The sequence below is a fragment of the Sinocyclocheilus rhinocerous genome, unplaced genomic scaffold (assembly GCF_001515625.1).
Source record: "Sinocyclocheilus rhinocerous isolate Xijiao unplaced genomic scaffold, SAMN03320098_v1.1 scaffold730, whole genome shotgun sequence".
NCBI classification, from domain to species: Eukaryota; Metazoa; Chordata; class Actinopteri; order Cypriniformes; family Cyprinidae; genus Sinocyclocheilus; species Sinocyclocheilus rhinocerous.
In genome coordinates, this window is record NW_015670605.1 from 511,097 (window position 1) to 530,598 (window position 19,502).

Consider the following 19,502-nt stretch of genomic DNA (forward strand, 5'->3'; position numbering starts at 1 on the left):
AAAGAAATTATTTATATCACAATTTAGACTTCAGTCAGAAAGAATTCTGAGTTTATACCTTGCAATTCTGACACACTTTTTCCTCAACTTCTTTAACGTCTTAAACTTCTTTTCTCGCAATTCAGAATTCTGACTTCTTGTTATATCTCACAATTCAGATTTTTTTTCTCAGAATTCTTGTACTTTTTTCATTGCAATGTTTTATTACACAATTCTGATTTTTTTGTCCTTGTAATTGAGTTAATATTTCACAATTCAGATTTTTCCACTCAGAATTGCGAATTTATAGAGTTCACATCTTGCAATTCAGTTTTTTCCCCTCAAAATTGTGACAAAAAGTCAAAATTGTGATATATAAACTCAGAATTGCAAAAAAAGTCAAATATTTATTTATTTCTTTATTTATCCTGTGGCAGAAACAGACTTCTACATAAAATTCATAAATGAAACACGAAAGATTTCTGCTCTTAAAAAAATCATGGCATTGTTAATAATTAACAGTTTGCATCTATTTGATTTTATTTAAATAAATAAAAAATCGTATTTCAAAATGCAATTATTAAAATTGCGTAGAATCATCATAAATATTTTAAAATTCAGTTAAAAGTGAACATAGTTAAAATATGGCAAAATCTTCAGTTTAATTATTGGGTTAACTATTCAGTTAAGTACTATTCCAGAAATCTTACTCCTTTCCTACCGATTTCATTTATGTCTGAGTGACAAATATGCATCACATTACGTTTATTAGTCTGTTAATACTGTGTAAAAACTGTGTTATCAAAATGGGTGGAAATTTAACCTGCAATTCAAATACAAAAATTCAATAAATATTTTTCTGAGTGGGCATTTTGGATATATCATAATGCAACGTTTTGTTGCACAAATACTGTGAGAAATTACCTCTAGTCTGGTTCTGTCCACATCTCTGGGCAGTTTGGAGCGACTACGGCTGGTCACCATAAGCATTTCATATGGATATACCTTCAAACGAGACATATCAATCAGTACAAAAATGCTAAATCTGCACAAACTCTTTTTAATGTTCGAAATGTAGGGTCTAATAAATCAGGCTGCATAGTTACAACACATCCAAGTAATTCACTGAATGCTGAACAGCCTAATAATTAAAATCATATTAAATATCAGATAATTTTATGCTAGTTTAATATGTTTCACTTGCTTTTGGTTCCAGCATATTAGGCATAGACACTCCTCTGTCCATTCTGGTGGCTGTACGGTGGCCATCATGCATGGGCTAGAAACAAATTAATAGAAAGAGAAGCTAGTACTTAATGAGAGGTCAACTGTATCTTTCAATCTGATTTCACATTATGTAGGACGAATGAGTATGAACATGTATTTGAAAGAATTTAACATATTATTATAATAAGGATGCAATAAAGATACATGGAAACACACAGAGTGATTCAAAACAGTAATCTACATACCTGAAACTCTGTTAAAAAGAAATAAAAAAAGGACAAAGAAAGAAAGAAACAGATTTGTTTTTATATTTATAAATTAAAATAGCCACTTTGAGAAATGCTAGCTATCTCAGTTTCAGCACTGCATGATGCTTTATCGTCTATATTAATTTATACTACAGTACTTCCACAATATATATGACTGTGATTATTATTGCTCTCATTACATATTAATGTATGTAATTAAAGTTAAACTAAAGATGGATGAAACCAACCTCTCATCTCACCGCACACGTCTCCATAACTGTTATACTGAGTGAAATCAGTCGACTGAGGCTGGAACAAAATATACATTAGAAACAGACAAAGTGGGTTGAATAATATATCTTTTATCATTATTATAGTATATTATATTAAATACTGAGTGACAATAATAAAGGGATCTTACCCGATGCAGTCCATTTCGCCCGTATCCAGGCAGTGAGCCTGTTTTAGAGGGTGAATTTCGATCTGCAATTTTAATAATATTGAACACATTCACTATGAAAAAAAAAATTGTTCAATAATGCACACATATATATATATATATATATAAGTATATAAGTGTAAGCATTATTTTTAATATACTTTTCAAATTTATTTAAAATATGCAATATAATATATATTTTAATATGTATTTCATTCCATTAAAGGGGTCATATGATGCGATTTCAAGTTTTCCTTTCTCTTTGGAGTGTTACAAGCTGATTGTGCATATTCTTTAAAGGCATACTCCACCCAAAAATGAAAATGGAAAATTCTGTCATCAAATTCAAATTACAATTGTGCATCCTATTTGCTACCTCGATTAAAATTCAGGAATTCAGCTGGAATTGTAAATTCTCAATTATATTCTGAATGGCCCTGTCCCTTAATCTTGAAGAAAGTCAAGATCCAGAACATGAGCGTCTAATATGCAATCTATTGTACTGAGGAGCATTACTGCTTCCATGTTCGTAGCGTTGTGCTGACAGGCTCCGTGCATGACGCTCTCTGATCATCTCTTTCGCCATCTCCTCTTTAAGAATCATTTTCCCCAAACCAGATTGGATCTGGATTCAGAAACAAGAATCATTTTAGACTTTGTGTTGCATTGTTGAGCAGGTTGCATCATTCTTTTAGTTACAGACATCTCCTAACCTTGCTGAGATGTTCCTCCTGAATCTGTCTGCGTTTCTGGAGCTCCTCCTCATCCTCCTCTCTTGACCTTCTCCTCCCGTCTGTTCCTGAGCACCACCACCACAAAAACACATTAGTAGGACACACACACACACACACACAGGAAGAGCTAATGCAAACGACTGAGTAAAGACTAAGCCAATCTGTGCTATGAGAAATGCTGTTTTTATATGATGAATCACACTTATCTTATTTGTTTCTACCTCCTGATATTTACAGAACTACAGTCTACAGAACAGAAATGAAATGCTCACTTGTGTATTGCAAGAAAAATGATTACACATTAACACATGGACAGAAAGACAACACAAACATTTGAAGTCAATCTCAGGAGAAGTCAATCTCATAACAAATATATGTTCTGAGAAAGTTTTGTTAATGTTCTCATTAAGCTATGAAAATGTTATTTCTGAATGTTATCTGAATGTTCAAAAAATCACGTTTTAAAAACGTTTTAAAAACATTGTTTCTTGGTTATGCGAATGTTAAGGGAACATTCCATTTTAAAACCATCATGTGAATGTTACTTTCTGAAACAAGTAGTAATGTGAAAAAAATGGCTCATTTTTTAATTAATACATTTTTTTTTTTAGTAATTTAATGTTTAAACCAATTCAACACTAAAAAGCTGTTTATTTAAGAACAGCATAATAATACCAGAATAAACAAACTCTGACAGTACTGTATATAAAGCTTCAATTTAATTTGGAATATGAAATATTAGTACCTAAATCAGGAACGATGTTGAAAAAAAGAGTCTAAAGCCCCGTTCACACTACAAGCGACACGCAACAGCAAAGCGACACAATCCCATTCATTTCAATGGAGAGCTGCGATTTCCGGCGACACGAGCGACAGCGGCCGTTGGCGACCGGATGGGGGGTGTCCAGTGACGCGACAAAGTTCAGAATCCTTCAACTTTATGCAAATGAAGAGCGACTTTCGGGAGCGACAGCCAATAGGAAAGAAGACGGTAGAGCTCATGTGATCGTTCTCCTCTCGTGCCGTAGATAAACATACGCAATGGAAGAAAGTAGGCTCTGTTTCTCATTCATTTTTGTTTATATGTACGGATTTAATTTAGATTTAGATTATATTTAGTCTTTTGCCTCCAAAATGTTTGTACTTAGCGGCAAGAAACCTTCGCTGTCAAGGCAACCAGTATTGAGAACGCCCACTAGCAACCTCATCGCCAGCCCCTGGCGACATGCATAGTGTGAACGGGGCTTAAGTTGTAAATAAAACAGATTATATGAGTACATTTTAAGTACTTAAATACTAAAATACTATACTGAAATACTATTACTATTTAAGTCTTTCTACTTCAAAATTTCATGTTTAATTCAGTGTTACTTGCTGTTTCTTTGTAATTATTTGTGAAATTTACTAGCAATTTCTGAATGAAATTTTTCCTACACCACATTCTTTTCAGTGAAGAAGCAGCTTTAGTAATACTAGCATTTTACTGTATCTACACAAATCTGTTAATAAATCAGCTTTAAATCTTCACGGCAAGGTTATAGTTCACAGAAAAATTAAAAAACTTTACTCACCCATATTCCAAACTAATATTCTTTTCTGTTTTTGTTTTTTTTGTGAAAACCCCTCAATTGTGTTTCACAGAAGAAGAAAAAATAACAATACAGAGTCTAAAAAAACATGAGGGTGAGTAAATGATGGGAATTTTTCGATTTTTGGTGAACTGTCCCTTTCAGGCAGAAGCAAGGAGACTTTGGGAACAGATGTATCATGGGTGACCACAGTACCTAGGGCAGCATGGGAGATCGGGGAGGACCAGCAGTCTGTCTCTATCTTTGCTGGGTAGTCTGGACCAGAGGTGTACGCCGAGGGGAATTTGGCGGATTTGATGATGTCATCAGCAGACTTACTCTGGGCTGCAAAGGCAGCTGAATCTAGATCAATAAACCAGGGGGAGGCTGTGAACCATCAGTGTGGCTAGACCAACATCTAACCAACAGATAGCAGAAAACGCCTGCTACAAGCCATATGTGGCACATGGTCAGGGGTTTAAGGCCACTGATAACCCACACTCACTTTTTACAACATATAAGAAGCAGTATTTAGTATTAGAGGCTATTGGTTGTCTGCTTGCACGCTAAACATGCATAGCTGTATCATAAATCAATCAGCCAAAATAAGCCATGCAGCAATTTGACAAACCATCACTGGCTTCAGAACACATAGCATGAGTGTTAACATGCAGACAGTGGGATCCGACCTGCTGAATCCATCTACGGACGACTATAGCAACTTTAAAGGGGTCTTATCATGAAGAATCCAAATTCTCTATGAGGTAAAAGAGTTTAATGTCCACCATGATAAAAAAAGGCAAATGAAACTAAGCTGAAATAAAAACCCCTCTTTTTCTAAATTTACTGACATCAGACTGATTAATAAAAATGATCACTGCGATATTTACAATGTTTTCAATAGTATGGATGAAGACACATTATATCAAAACATCAGATGTAACAATGAATAACTAGTAAAATATGGGAATTTCTGTTAAACATTGTGCTGTTCCTGACTGTGTGTAGCAGTGCTATTATCATTATTATAATTATTTTGTTATTTTTGAATATTTTGAATTTAATTTTTGCATTTTTTAAGTAATTTAGTTGTATATTTGTATTTTATCTGTCTAAATATTTTTAGTTAATATTTTATTCCAGTTTTAGTAATTTTAATACGTCAAGTAAAACTAAATGAAAATGAAAAATGTTGCTTTGGTAACAGCTAAAATAAAATCATTTTTATTTTATTTAAGTTAACGTTTATTTTATTTGAAGTTTTATTTAAGTTTTAGTTAACTATAATAAATAACCCTGGTGTGTAGCACCTACAGCACTGCATTTGACAATAGAAATGAGCAGTTAAAGTTTATTTTTAACAAGATCCCATGTCATTTTAGGCTGATCGTAACAAATTTAGCCACACATGTAGATTCAGTGGAGATTATTTAGGGATGGAGTAGAACAATATGAACTCAACAGCAAACCTGCAGCTCGTACGCAAGAGCAAAAGCATTGTATCTCATTTCACATGCAAAGAAGGCATTTACATACAGGGAACAGCAGGAAAATGAATTAAAACAACAACAACAACAACAAAAAACAAGAACATAAACAGCTAATTCGATTCTAAGGGCCAGAGAGGAAGTGGAAATTAATATTATAAGTGGAACTTATGGGAAAAAAAATCAACAATAATAAACAAAATTGTATGACAATGACCCCTTTAAATGTCAACGAATTTAAGATTTAGCCCAAACTAATTTTTTTCTTTCTTTTTTAAAGTTTGTATTTCAATACTTGTTGACAAGCAATAATACTAGGCTGTCATTTTTAATTTTAAATGCAACAATGTAATCTTTTTTTTTAAATAGCAAATATGATATGATATTAAAGGTCTGGAAATAAGGGGCCAGTAAATACATTAGCTGATACTATGCATATCTAACTTTAGAAAATCTTGCACTTTTTTTGCAAGTTTTGATATTTATGAATATGAATGAAAGTTCATCAAGCACTCATCAGGAGAAGATGTTTTAATGATGATGGATTTATCAGTTGATTCATATTTATAGTGAAATGAGCTCAGTTGAGAAGACTTCAAACAATACTTACATGTTTACATTGAGGTGGTGTTTAATGGCACACAAGCAGATATTAATGAGGTGGAGGGACTCACAGTTTCCAAATAAAAGCAAACAAACAAAACACAGAAATATGGTAAAATTACATACAAACATATACACAGTCATGACGTGAAATATTCTGAAATTCCTTGACTTTGATTTTCTCTCTGGCTGCTAGTTTTGGCTGTTAACTAGTTTACCAATGTACACTCTAAAAAATGCTGGGTTGTTTCAACCCAATTTTGGGTCAAATATGGACTAACCCACCTGTTGGGTTAAAAAGTTAATTTAAAAATGTAACCAAAATGTAACCCAACAGTTGCTGAATAAAACTGTGTAAACAGACTTTAACAGTAAACAGAACAGCTAGTTGCTCAACATGTGTGCTTTAATGCTTGCAATGATGAAACTATATAGTCATTTTAAATACAATCCATAAAATGTAGTAAATAAATACAGGCAAGCATTTTAAGAACTCAATCAGATGCAATCTTCACAATGCAATACTTATAGGAATAGTTCACAGAAAATGAAAATTTGCTGAAAATTCTCTCACCCTCAGGGCATCCAAGATGTACAGTAGATTGGTTTGTTTCTTCATCAGAACAAATTTGGAGAAATTTAGCATTACATCACTTGCTCACCGATGGATCCTCTGCAGTGAATGGGTGCCGTCAGAATGAGAGTCCAAACAGCTGATAAAAACATCACAGTAATCCACAAGTAATCCACACCACTCCAGTCCATCAATTAACATCTTGTGAAGTGAAAACGTGCGTGTTTGTAAGAAACAAATCCAACGTTAAGATGTTTTTAACTTTAAAACTGTTGTTTCCGGCTAAAATGTGATTCCTCTATCCATAATATTGCTTTCTCCAGTGAAAAAGTTGCCTTGTCTGAATCAGGAGAGAAATATGCACAGAATAAGCACCGTTTACAAGCAAAAAGCGTACAAAACAGTTCTAAACAAATATGTTGGTTTTGATGTGAGAGGACAACAGGGAATGGACTTTAACTGGAGGAAGTGCTATTATGGATTATGTACTCGTATTTTGGCCAGAAGCGACCGTTTAAAGTTAAAACATCTTAATGATGGATTTGTTTCTTACAAACATGCAGCTTTGTGAAATTTCGTGTGGATTACTTGTGAATTATTGTGATGTTTTTATCAGCTGTCTGGACTCTCATTCTGACGGCACCCATTCACTGCAGAGGATGAAGAAACAAACTTATCTACATCTTGGATGGCCTGAGGGTGAGTAAATCTTCAGCAAGTTTTCATTTGTAGGTGAAGTATTCCTTTAAAAACAGTGATTCCCAACCAGGGGTGCCTGGTGTGCCTCAGGGGGTGCTTAAAATTTTTGATTTTGCATTATAAAAAATGTAAGCCTTTATCCTTTAAGTTGCAGCTGCTCATCAAAATTTGTACCAATGTATTTGCTGTTATTTCTGATATTTCATACCTCTATGGCATTTCAGTTTCACCATACACAGAGTGCAAATTACTTTAATTTTGACAAATGTTCTAGTTGTAAAAATTATATATTCTAATTTTTAAAATTCAGTTACATAATAAGGTAGACTGGTCTAATTTGAATCTAAAAATGAAGACTTGACTAACTCCTAGTTGGTCTTAACAATTGGTGCCTGGACCCAGGAGTCTCACTGAAGACAGAGGAAACAACCTGGTTACAAAGTGAATCATAATGATGAGCATTTAAATAACATTAATGATAATGCTTGCTAAACGATATCCAGTATAATATGAATTGTGAGTATAATATGACTTAATACGGAGCTGTGTGGCTACATAAGATAACAATGGTTGGGAAACACTGCTTTAGTGTATATTATAAATCATCAGGCATACAGTATGTCAAAATTCTAATTATCTATTTATTGTGAAAGTACTGAATTCAAAGATTCTGAATGACTGTACCATGCTGTTTGTAGATAGGTGGCTTTCTGTAGATGTTTGATCCTAGATCTGAAAGAAAGGAAAAGTCAAATTAGTTCATTTTAGTTCTTAATATAAGAGAATTGGGTTTTTAAACAGAGAAACAAAACAATAACACATACAAAATGCATCGATGAACAATCAAGTCTGAGAAACTGGCAACTGCACCACTTACAGTTTTGATATACTATTACCAAAGAAAGATCTTTACATTTTCTGAATGAAAATGTTAGTGGTGTTTGCTTGTGCAGACTTTTCATTTCTGCGTGAACTGTTGCTTTAAGACAGAGAGATAACCAGACACAGAAAGTGCTATGAATAGTGAACATTTGCTTTGACACAGGGGCATGCTGGGATTGACACACAGTGGGCCACTGGAAGTCTCCAACAGTACCTGGCAGGTGAAAATGTTTAGGAGTCAGAGGGAGAGGAGGGGTGCTGGCCCCTGGGGAACTCCGACCACTGGACGGCTCAGTGCCTCCAATCACAAACACGGTCAAAGGTCAATAGGGAGAATAATTCAAATTAGGGCTGGGCGAAATATATATCTATATCTATATCTATCTATATATATATATATATACATATATATAGATATAGATATTTGCTCTGCAAACAGCAAATAAAAAATAAAATAAAATAATCAAGTTAAAAACTAAATTGAGCCATGTTTACACAGTGTTTTCAATAAATAAATAAAAAATACACAAACTATCTATGGGGTTAATCTTTAAAAAAAAATTACAGAATTACAGAAAATAAGGTCTTATTTAATTTATTTATTGTTTGTTTGAGCTTTATATTCAATTCACAATTAAGTGCATTGACCAATGGTATGGTAGTATGGTAGCATGTGTTCTAATTTATGATAATTTATTAAAATAAAAACCCCACTGCATTACAATAATGAAACATTAAATCATTATTTTATTACAGTAATGATAATCTAATAATCTAATTAGAATCACCACTGAAAATAATGGGACCTACAAAAAAGTAAAACATCTGTACACACAAAATATCTGGTGAAAATCTATTTTTCCATACACACACGCACGCACACACACACACACACACACACACACACGCAGTTTTTAATAAATAAATAAAAGCAAGGTTTTTGATCATTTGATTTGATTCACAGTTGTTCACAAAAGTTCACAATTGCTCATCCCAAAAATGTCATTCAAAAAATGAGATACTAGTTAGAGCACCCAGCCCTAGTTTTTAAAGATAGGCTTTCTCTATTCTAAAACTAAATTTGGACACTGGAGGAGAACAGTGCTATATTAGAAAACTGTAAATAATCCATGAAAGAAAAAGAGAAATTGATTTGATGAAATTTTAATATTAGTCTTTCGAGCACAGCAGACAGGGCTCATAGCTCACCGGGTCTGTGGAAGTGCTGTGGTGAGCGTGACAGGGTGGGGGTGTAATTGTGGCGGCTGTAAATGGGTGACCCGATGGAGCCTTGACTTGTCGACCGGTGGAGGATTCGTTCTCTCATGTCATAGTAACCCTGAAAAACACAGGAAAGATACACCGTAAAAAAAACAAAAAAAACCACCATTGTTTAATTTGAAAATCTAGATGTGATCCACTTACAATACAAAATCTATAAATAAATTCTTAAATATTTAGAATGAAAATTAACTGCATTTCTCCAATAAAACACATAAATATTCAGTAATATTATGTAATCATTTGATTTTTGCCTGCATGCAAAATAAAACTCTAAATATGACTCACCTCAGTAGTCGGTGTGGGTGACCTGGTCTGAAAAATAAATACATATACAAAGAAAACTTTGTGAACACTGTCACTGGGACACCACTGAAATGGGGAAAAACAGACTATTTATTAATTAATTCATTTATGGCTGTGAATCTCAGAAAACCTGTCATGCCTGGGTCAAATTTAAACCCAAAATCTAATTTGAGAAATTATATATTTTTTTCAGAAAAAAAAAATCATATAATATTTTCCATTTTTGCATATTTATTTATGTTTGTTTGTATGTATGTATGTATGTATTTACGCATTGCTTTATGCATTTTGTCTTTATATTCATGGAAATGACATACATTATTATCAATACTGAAAGCAGTGCTGCTTAATATTTTTGTGGAAACTGTGATACTTTTTTCAGTATTCTTTGACGAATAGCAAGTTCAAAAGAACAGCATTTATTTGAATTTATAAAAAAAGTACACTGCCTCAAAATAAAGACAGCTTTTTTTAAATAAAGTATTTATCATGGTACTATCATATGTGTTGTATTGCCTTGAATTTATGGTAATTTATTTATTTATTTAAAAAAAAACTGTATTACAATAATGAAGCATAAAAGCATTATTGTATTACAATAGCGATAATCTAATGAGAGTCATCACTGAAAATTAAAGGACTTAAAAAAAAGTAAACAAAAACATCTGGATGCACTGAAGATAAATTGTGTGGATAAGTGGCCACAAAGGGGCACTCTTGAGCATCTATCTGAATCATAAAATCACAAATGAGACACAATACAATCTTCTGGACTACCTCAAGACTGCTAGTCCACATACAGTGTGGGATTCAGGACAGTACCAATAACATGAGAATGACTGAGTGGAACAGCCTATCAGCGGACGGGTGAAAGGTCATGTGACTAACTTACTCTGTCTTCTGGCATGGGCGAACACTCTCTCCTAGAGCTCTGCAGCTGTCAACAGAAAGGTGTTGTGTTGGGATAATAAAGTCCAGGTCAGTGTGAAACAACATACTACTGTCCGTGAATAAATATCAATTTTATACAAGCGGAAAAAAATGTATTAGCCTGTATTCAATACTATACTGAACTCAAGAGCTCTGTTTCAAACTCTTGTGAGTTGCATCCCTGTTCACTACTTAAATATGTGCCTTCTAAGGCAGCATCCTACAATATCCTATAAAAATTTCATCTGATGAATAAAACTTAAGTGCATATATGCTGCTGTAGAATTTGGCTAGAATGTGGCATAATTTGCTACCTACTTCACCTTTTTAACCAGTCTTTACAACAGGAGCATGTGACCTATGATGCTGTCTAGATAGAAAGGACACTAGAGCTTGGAACAGAGCTTCTGTTTGACTTATTTTTACCTCTCCCACACTCTCTCTCTCCTCTGATTCATCCAGTGAGGTGGTGTAAAGTGGTTCATAGTTGATTAGATCTGGACGCTCAATGTCATAAATGGCTTTGACCTTGGGAATGGCTGCTAAATCCTTGTAATCAAGGATCTCATTGTCTACTTTTGCCTAGGGGACACAAACACACACAGGAAGACACACAGATGTCTGAATTTCTACATGACAGCAGTGAAAATATAAAGTTATATAAAAAGCCTCTCCTGGGCCAATATAAGGGTCTGAGCATGATCATTTTAATATAAAAATGCAAAAAGCCACTTACATTACAGCGATTTTACCACAGGGTCATATGATGCTATTTTAAAGATCATTATTTTGTGTATTTGGTGTAAGAATATGTTGACATGCTTTAATGTTCAAAAAACGCGTTGTCCTCTATGCCCCGCCTCTCTCAAACGCTTCGTTTTCTACAAAGCCCCCTCCTTTGACAAGCGCAGTCTGCTCTGATTGGCCAGCTGACCCAGTGCATTGTGATTGGCCGAACACCGCAAGCACTCGTCGGAAATGTAACGCCCCTTACCTAATAAGCTAACATTTATATTTCAACACTGCTGTCAGAATTCACAGTGACAGGAAAGAGAGCCATCTATTAGGATTTCTATCTGTTTAAACAGCCAGAAAACTACAAGATGACTTGGCTAAGCCAATTTGTAACATTGCAATAAAATGTATAATAGTCATAAATATTTGAGTAATCAGGTTTAAAAGCATTTACACTATTGTTCAATGTTTGGGGTTGTTTTTTTTTTTTTTGAAGGAAGTCTCTTATGCTCACCAAGAGTGCTTTTATTTGATCAAAAATACAGTAAAAACTGTAATATTGTGAAGTATTATTACAATGTAAAATAACTGTTTTCTATGTGAATATATTTTAAAATGTAATTTATTCCTGTGATGCAAAGCTGAATTTTCAGCATCATTCCTCCAGTCTTTAGTGTCACGTGATCCTTCAGAAATCATTCTAATATGCTGATTTGCTGCTCAAGAAACATTTATTATCTTTATCAATGTTGAAAACAGTTGTGCTGCTTAATATTTTTGTGGAAATATATTTACACTATGGTGAAGCGATACACTTACATATATGGTGTGACCCGGTGAGCTAGGTATGCTTGAACCAGGTCTGGAACATATACTCTCGGACGACGAGCGTGTCGGCTGTGGAACAAGCACAGATTTAGAACCCACAACCTATATTCACTATAAGCAATAAATAAAAACATCAGCATTTTCATCTAAACAACTATATTCCCCACTGACGTGATTATTCAATGTTGCATTAGCCTTTACCAGAAGAGTTGTTTTTGAGTGTGTTACTTATATTTGCTTTACTGTGCATCAAACGAGCCTAATATAGTTTAACTTTTATATGTCAACACATTTTGTGCCTGCTTGCACATGGCTGTAAAGAGATCCATTATGATTTATTAAAATATTCATTGCCTACTGGCCAATCATGCTGCAGAAAGTCAATCAGCTGATCAAGGCTAAGACTCATCATAAACAACAAAGAATGCACAACAAATCGACAAAAATATAAAATATAAATCTTTCTAAGCATCAAAATATACATGTTCTAATATAAATGTAAGAAAACTTTGACCTGTAAACAATTATATATATTGTGAAGGATAGGACTAAATGATGACAGCATCCTTGAAACAAACCTAAAAGTAAAAAAAAAAAAAATCATTCATTTGCCTTCCACACAATGAATGAGACTCGTCAATGGCAATTTCCTGTTTCCGATGGCAGGAAATGCTTGAGGATCGAAATGTAAGTGCATCTGATATTACTCAGCATATTGAAATGCTGAAATGCACCATGCGTGATTACAGCAGCCTAGCTTGACTTAATTTCGCACCATAACAGAGTAACTGGACTAAGCTATCTGTTCTGTAGCACTAGCGTCTATGAAATGGAATAAACCAGATGTTAATGATGGTTTATGGCTAAAACTGAGCAGGCGGTCTGAGAGCTGCAGTGTAACTGCAAGTGAGGAGCACTGCAACCTTCCGCCTCCAGGGGGCAGCACATGGACAGGCGATGCCATGGCGCAGCTAACAGCGAGTACAGTACCTGCCTTTCTGTTTTGCTGTGGAGAGCTAGAGACGCAGGCAATAGCTGTGGAGGAAGACACAGGGGTTTGTTCGGACTAGGGATGTAACGGTATGAAAATTTCTTATCACGATTATAGAACACTTCCTTTAGGTATTACATGGAGCGAAGATGAAAACAAATGCCATCGAATCGTTTCTGAAGACGACCTTCAGAGGTACATTCATATAATTAATTCATTCAATTAACCGCCTAAGCTATAGCGGTGTTCCCGGAATGATTGTTTGAGCGACACGTCTACTAAAAACAGCCAGAAGAAGAAAGTACAGCCTCACAGCTAACAATATCATCTGTTTACTTTCAGAAAAGAGTTAGCAGAGAAGAACATACAGACAGCAACAACACAGGACACACATGTAAACACAGGACTCAGAATGACATGGAAAGGACCGTACCCGCTGTCTCTCCTCGCCTCTGAGTGAATGTTTACAGCTTGGATGCCAAACTGTTGATCCTGCACAAACAATGAAAGAGATGGTAAAAATAATGAAGTCATGTCAGTTGGGTCACTTTTTGACAAAGCATCTAAAGCAGAACTGTAATTTTCAGAGGTGACCTTTGTGTGGCACATCTTCAGTCATTCTGCTACAATGTAATTCAAAATAACTATATATACAATTTTATTGAAAAAAAAAAATTTTATTCAGCAAGGATGCATTAAATTGATCGAAAGTGACAGTAAAGAAATATAATTTGCATAATTCCACAAAAGATTAATATTTCAAATAAATGCACTTCTTTTAAACTTTCTATTCAGCAAAGAATTCTGAAATTAAAGTTACACTGTTTTTAACACTGATAATAATAAGAAATGTTTCTTGAGCAGCAAATCAGCATATTAGAATGATTTCTGAAAGATCATGTGACACTGAAGACTGGAGTAATGATGCTGAAAATTCAGCTTTGCATCACAGGAATAAATTACATTTTAAAATATATAGTTTAACTGTATTTTTGATTAAATAAACACAGCCTAAGACAGAATAAGACACTTCTTTCAAAAACCTTTAAAAAATCAATGCCAAACTTAAATTAACTTAAATGCTAGTGTATTGCTGTCTGCCATACTATAAGACAATGCAATACAATGCAATATAAATAAAAAAAAAATGCATACAGTACATCATTTCAACTAAAAGTAACTCTTTAGACAAATCCATGTGCTCAGCTAAAACTGATCCAGTGAAACTAGACAACAAAAACATCACTGTAAACCAAATAGAATAAATACTATTTTAACTTATCTGTCAGTATATTATTTGAAATATAATTTTAGTTATTTAATTAGTTAAACATAGTCCATTTTTTAGTTATTATGTCCATTCATAGTCCATATTTTAGTTATTTAAGTTAAACATAGTCCAGCAATTAAATAGCCTTTTTCGAAAAAAAAAAAGAGAAAAAAGATAATAATAAAGGGTGAGGCTCACCTTGCAGGTACATCTCCTCTCCTTCAGTAAACATCTGATTGCACCTGCTACAGCGAGCACAGCTGGGGTGGTAGTGCTTGTCCCCTGCCTGTGGAGAAACACACGCTCAAAGTTAAACCGTAAAACAGCTATTACAGATAACTCAAACAGACTGTTATAGAGAAGCTGATGTTTTGCATGTGTATCATGTGAGACGACACATATTTTATTCAAATGACCAGAACCAATGAGCTTATCAAATATAATACAGAAATGTTCTGTGTTCGCAGACTCTCTTTAAAGAGCAGAAATCATCTGAAAACTTTTGTTTTCAAACTGATTTTTCAAAGTTGCAAATAAAACAGAGTACTGGAGTATTTTACAAAAAAAATACTATTTTAGTCTTTCTACTTCAAAATTTCACATTTAATTCAACGCTTAATTAATTTATTAATTTAATGATTAATGCACAACCAATACTTATTTCATGTTTAATTCACTTGCTGTTTCTATATTATTTGTTACATTTACTGGCAATTTCCGAGTGAAAACAGTCTTTAACAAAACATTTTACAATTTTACATTATTATTAAATATTATGAACAAAAATCAGTCTTGAGAGAGACTTACAGGTCCTGTGCAGTATCTTGTGCTCTCAAACTACTCAAAGTAATTCATACAGGGTCCATTTCACTCATGAGCAGCGATGCACAAACACATTCCATTATAACAAACAGGAAAACAGTCACAAGTGTGATGAGAAAGGACAACTGTCTCTCTCACAACCAATCAGATTCAGTTAGCGGGATGAAACTTCCTGTTGCAATACTGTGAAGTCTGCTGTGAGCCTGTTGTGAAACATCAGATGTGTGTAACATGCTTTTGTGCTGCAGGTCTGTGTCACAATCAGTGTTTTGTTGTCGGACATGCATGCTGTCAAGTGATAAATATACTGTTCATGTTGCATGTCATCTAAAAACATAGGACTCCAAAATGGGCCACAGGTCTGTTCTGAAAAATCTAAAAAGGAAAATTAAGGAAATATGACCCAGACTACAATAAATACACAGATAAATATGGTTTGTTCTGACCATAAAGTGTTTCATGGAGAGGATTACTGTCTGATGAGGGCACGAAGCAACTGAATACGATATAAACAAAACAAAAAAACTATTCTAGTACTGTGTTAGGTTGTCACTTGATGGCTTGATTGATGAACGCAATTTTCTTTCCTGTGTTGACATATGTCCTATTCAAACAGGAAGATGGAAATATTCTGACAGGGTGTTGAAGTGTCTAAATGTTAGGCTCTCAAATGATTAGCTTAAGATTTTAAGCTATTGCTTACTGTTAATAGATGTACATACTGATTTCAGTGAATTGCATTCATTCACTCAACAGAAACGTGTGTGACTGGTTATAATGCAAAAAAAAAAAAAAACGTAAAAAATCTGATGCAACGTGAGCAGATATAACATGAATGCTAAGATCAACACATTTCATTTAATTTTCACATTTCACTTTAATCGCGACAGCAAAAGATTTAGTTTAATTGTGAAGGGGCATTTTTTGCTCCTTAATCTTAAATCTGAGAGGCAATTTTGTCCATTTCAGTGGCATTTCTTCCAGAGAGAGAGAGCACGGTGTTCCAGCGGATGACGAAGGACGTAGGCGTAGCGTAAGCTCCAGTGAGAAGTGACCAACGCAGAATCACAGTGGAGAAAACAAAACAAAACACCTGTCACGAATTAGAAGTACAAAACGAGGATTTGTAAAGAAAAATGCTGGAGGATTTCAATATAAGCCAAGAGAAAACTGGTTTTCCTTTGCTGTAAACAAAACTTGGTTCTCGCGAGACTAGCATATTTTCACTGGAGTTTACGCTACAGCTACGTCCTACATCATCCGCTGGAACGCCACTCTCTGCTGAACACGCGTACGACCGCGGAAGCTAGAGATTACGGTTTATAAAGTTTTAAATATGGATATTTTTCTTACACAAACGCATTGCTTCACTTCAGAAGGCCTTTATTAACTCCCCCGGAGCTGTGTGGAGCACTTTTTATGAGGGATGGATGCACTTTTATTGGACTTCAAAATCTCAACAGCCTTTCACTGCCATTATAAAACTTAGAAGAGCCAGGACATTTTTTTAATGTAACTCCGATTGTATTCGTCAGAAAGCCATATACACCTAGGATGGCTTGAGGGTGAGTAAATCAAGGGGTAATTTTCATTTTTGGGTGTACTATCCCTTTAACAATAACAACACTGCTCAAAGCTACAGACATTAACTAAAAGACACAAAGTAGTATTTCAAGGGATCCTTTTGTTACCATTCCAGAACTGTGTGTGTGTGCGTGTTTCTGTACCTCCAGGACTTTCCCGGTGATGAACTGCTGACACGCTTCACAATGCACTCCAAACAGGACCTGATAATCGTGCTCACAGTAGGGGGCGCCATCTCTGTGCAGATAAAGAGAACAAACTAATGCATACCGTCATCCATCATTTAGGATGGAATGGATGGATTTTGTGTATAAATGCGTCTTACTTGCTGATGTATTCTCCAGTTAATACTTTGGCACAGGCCTTACATTTAAAACAGCCCAAATGCCACTGACTCTCTAGAGCCAACAGAGCCTGACCATTCTTAATATCTCTGCCACAGCCCGCGCAACCTGAAACATACACACAAACTCATTTTATTTACACGATTGATGCTTTTTCCTATAAAAACATCTTTAAATTCTGCGCATGATTTAAAGTTTCACATGAATAACTCAGTTTGGGCCATTATTTTTGTGTCAAAACATGCAAACCATTTTTTTTAGACTTAAACTTGATCACTATGTCATGAATCAGTATATTGTGAACACAATTTTGGCATCTATCAAGGGTCTTGATCTATTACATCAGGACACTGATGACTCACACAATGGCATTTATCAACAACATTGCTGTATTACAAACATTAGTGATGTCGGTCTGGTATTCGTTTCTTCACATTTTACTTTATACCTTGTAGATGAAAGATGATCATTGGCTTTAGTAGTCGAGCTTAAAGGCTTAAAGTGGAAATTAATATAAATTATTTATTATAGTAGGTGGATCCTGGCCAAAAAGCCCCCAAATGCTCAGAAAAGGGAACAAAGAGAGATGAAGTGTTTGAATAATTTACCGTTTCACGTGTATATCCGTGCCAGAGCTTTACAGGATCTTATACAATCACTTTCTTTCCCATTAAGTCACTGTGTGGATGTGGCAGTATGTACTCTTACTATAGTTAATGTATGTTGACATTTTTTTTTTGTTTTTTTTTATAATGTCTGAGCATGAAGGAAGTTGCGATTAAATAATCTGCTTTATAAAGTTTATGCATATGAATTACATAATTATTTTTGCCTTCTAGATTCTTCAGGTTTTAAATTGAGTAAGATTTTGTCTTAAGTACTTAAACTTAAAAGTTGTAGATATGTGAGATCTTAAATCGTATGGTAAGGTCAAAAAGAAAAGAAATTAAATCAGGAAGTACACTGTGTATAAAAAAAAGAAGCCTATTGCATTGTGATAATATTTTCCCGTCCACAATTTTCATTAAAACAATCAGTTCAGATGCTTTACTTTTGTAAAGTATTTCTACTTAAATATATCCAAATGTTGGAGTTAATGAATTCATAAATAATGCAAAAATTCAAGGTAGTATAACAAACTTTCCTTTTTTTCACATTTCACTGATGAAAATGAGATTTGTATTGATTTGGCTGGAAATGTGTTTAATTTATTACTGATTTACTGTCTTTTTGATCAAATAAATGCTGCATTGGTGAGCATAAGTGATTTCTTTCAAAAACAAGGTAATACATAATTAAATATTTTAAATTACACTGAACAAAATTATAAACGCAACACTTTTGTTTTTTCCCCCATTTTTCACGAGCTGAACTCAAAGATCTAAGACTTTTTCTATGTACACAAAAGGCCTATTTCTCTCAAATATTGTTCACAAATCTGTCTAAATCTGTGTTAGTGAGCACTTCTCCTTTGCCGAGATAATCCATCCACCTCACAGGTGTGGCATATCAAGTTGCTGATTAGACAGCAGGATTATTGCACAGGTGTGCCATAGGCTGGCAACAATAAAAGGCCACTCTAAAACGTGCAGTTTTATCACACAGCAAAATGCCACAGATGTCGCAAGTTTTGAGGGAGCGTGCAATTGGCATGCTGGCTGCAGGAATGTCCATCAGAGCTGTTGCCCGTGAATTGAATGTTCATTTCTCTACCATAAGCCGTCTCCAAAGGCGTTTCAGAGAATTTGGCAGTACATCCAACCGGCCTCACAACCGCAAACCACGTGTAACCACACCAGCCCAGGACCTCCACATCCAGCATCTTCACCTCCAAGATCGTCGGAGACCAGCCACCCGGACAGCTGCTGCAACAATCGGTTTGCATAACCAAAGAATTTCTGCACAAACTGTCAGAAACCATCTCAGGGAAGCTCATCTGCATGCTCGTCGTCCTCATCGGGGTCTCAACCT

The 19,502-nt window shown here is 34.7% G+C and overlaps 1 protein-coding gene across 1 annotated transcript in view; it reads right to left on the reverse strand.

Moving 5' to 3' along the window:
* The window catches only part of LOC107734260 (actin-binding LIM protein 1-like), a 40,410-nt gene that overhangs the window by 277 nt on the left and 20,631 nt on the right, over positions 1–19,502 (reverse strand). Inside the window, exons 5-23 of the mRNA XM_016546174.1 lie at positions 17,513–17,639; positions 17,331–17,424; positions 14,980–15,067; positions 13,945–14,003; positions 12,512–12,589; positions 11,384–11,539; positions 10,920–10,964; positions 10,010–10,036; positions 9,650–9,779; positions 8,655–8,738; positions 8,243–8,290; positions 4,412–4,558; positions 2,607–2,692; positions 2,410–2,518; positions 1,876–1,937; positions 1,703–1,763; positions 1,452–1,459; positions 1,184–1,258; positions 904–984 (exon numbers count right to left, since the gene is read on the reverse strand). Coding sequence (XP_016401660.1) covers positions 904–984; positions 1,184–1,258; positions 1,452–1,459; positions 1,703–1,763; positions 1,876–1,937; positions 2,410–2,518; positions 2,607–2,692; positions 4,412–4,558; positions 8,243–8,290; positions 8,655–8,738; positions 9,650–9,779; positions 10,010–10,036; positions 10,920–10,964; positions 11,384–11,539; positions 12,512–12,589; positions 13,945–14,003; positions 14,980–15,067; positions 17,331–17,424; positions 17,513–17,639 — 1,565 coding nt within the window. The remainder of the gene's footprint in view (positions 1–903; positions 985–1,183; positions 1,259–1,451; positions 1,460–1,702; positions 1,764–1,875; positions 1,938–2,409; positions 2,519–2,606; positions 2,693–4,411; positions 4,559–8,242; positions 8,291–8,654; positions 8,739–9,649; positions 9,780–10,009; positions 10,037–10,919; positions 10,965–11,383; positions 11,540–12,511; positions 12,590–13,944; positions 14,004–14,979; positions 15,068–17,330; positions 17,425–17,512; positions 17,640–19,502) is intronic.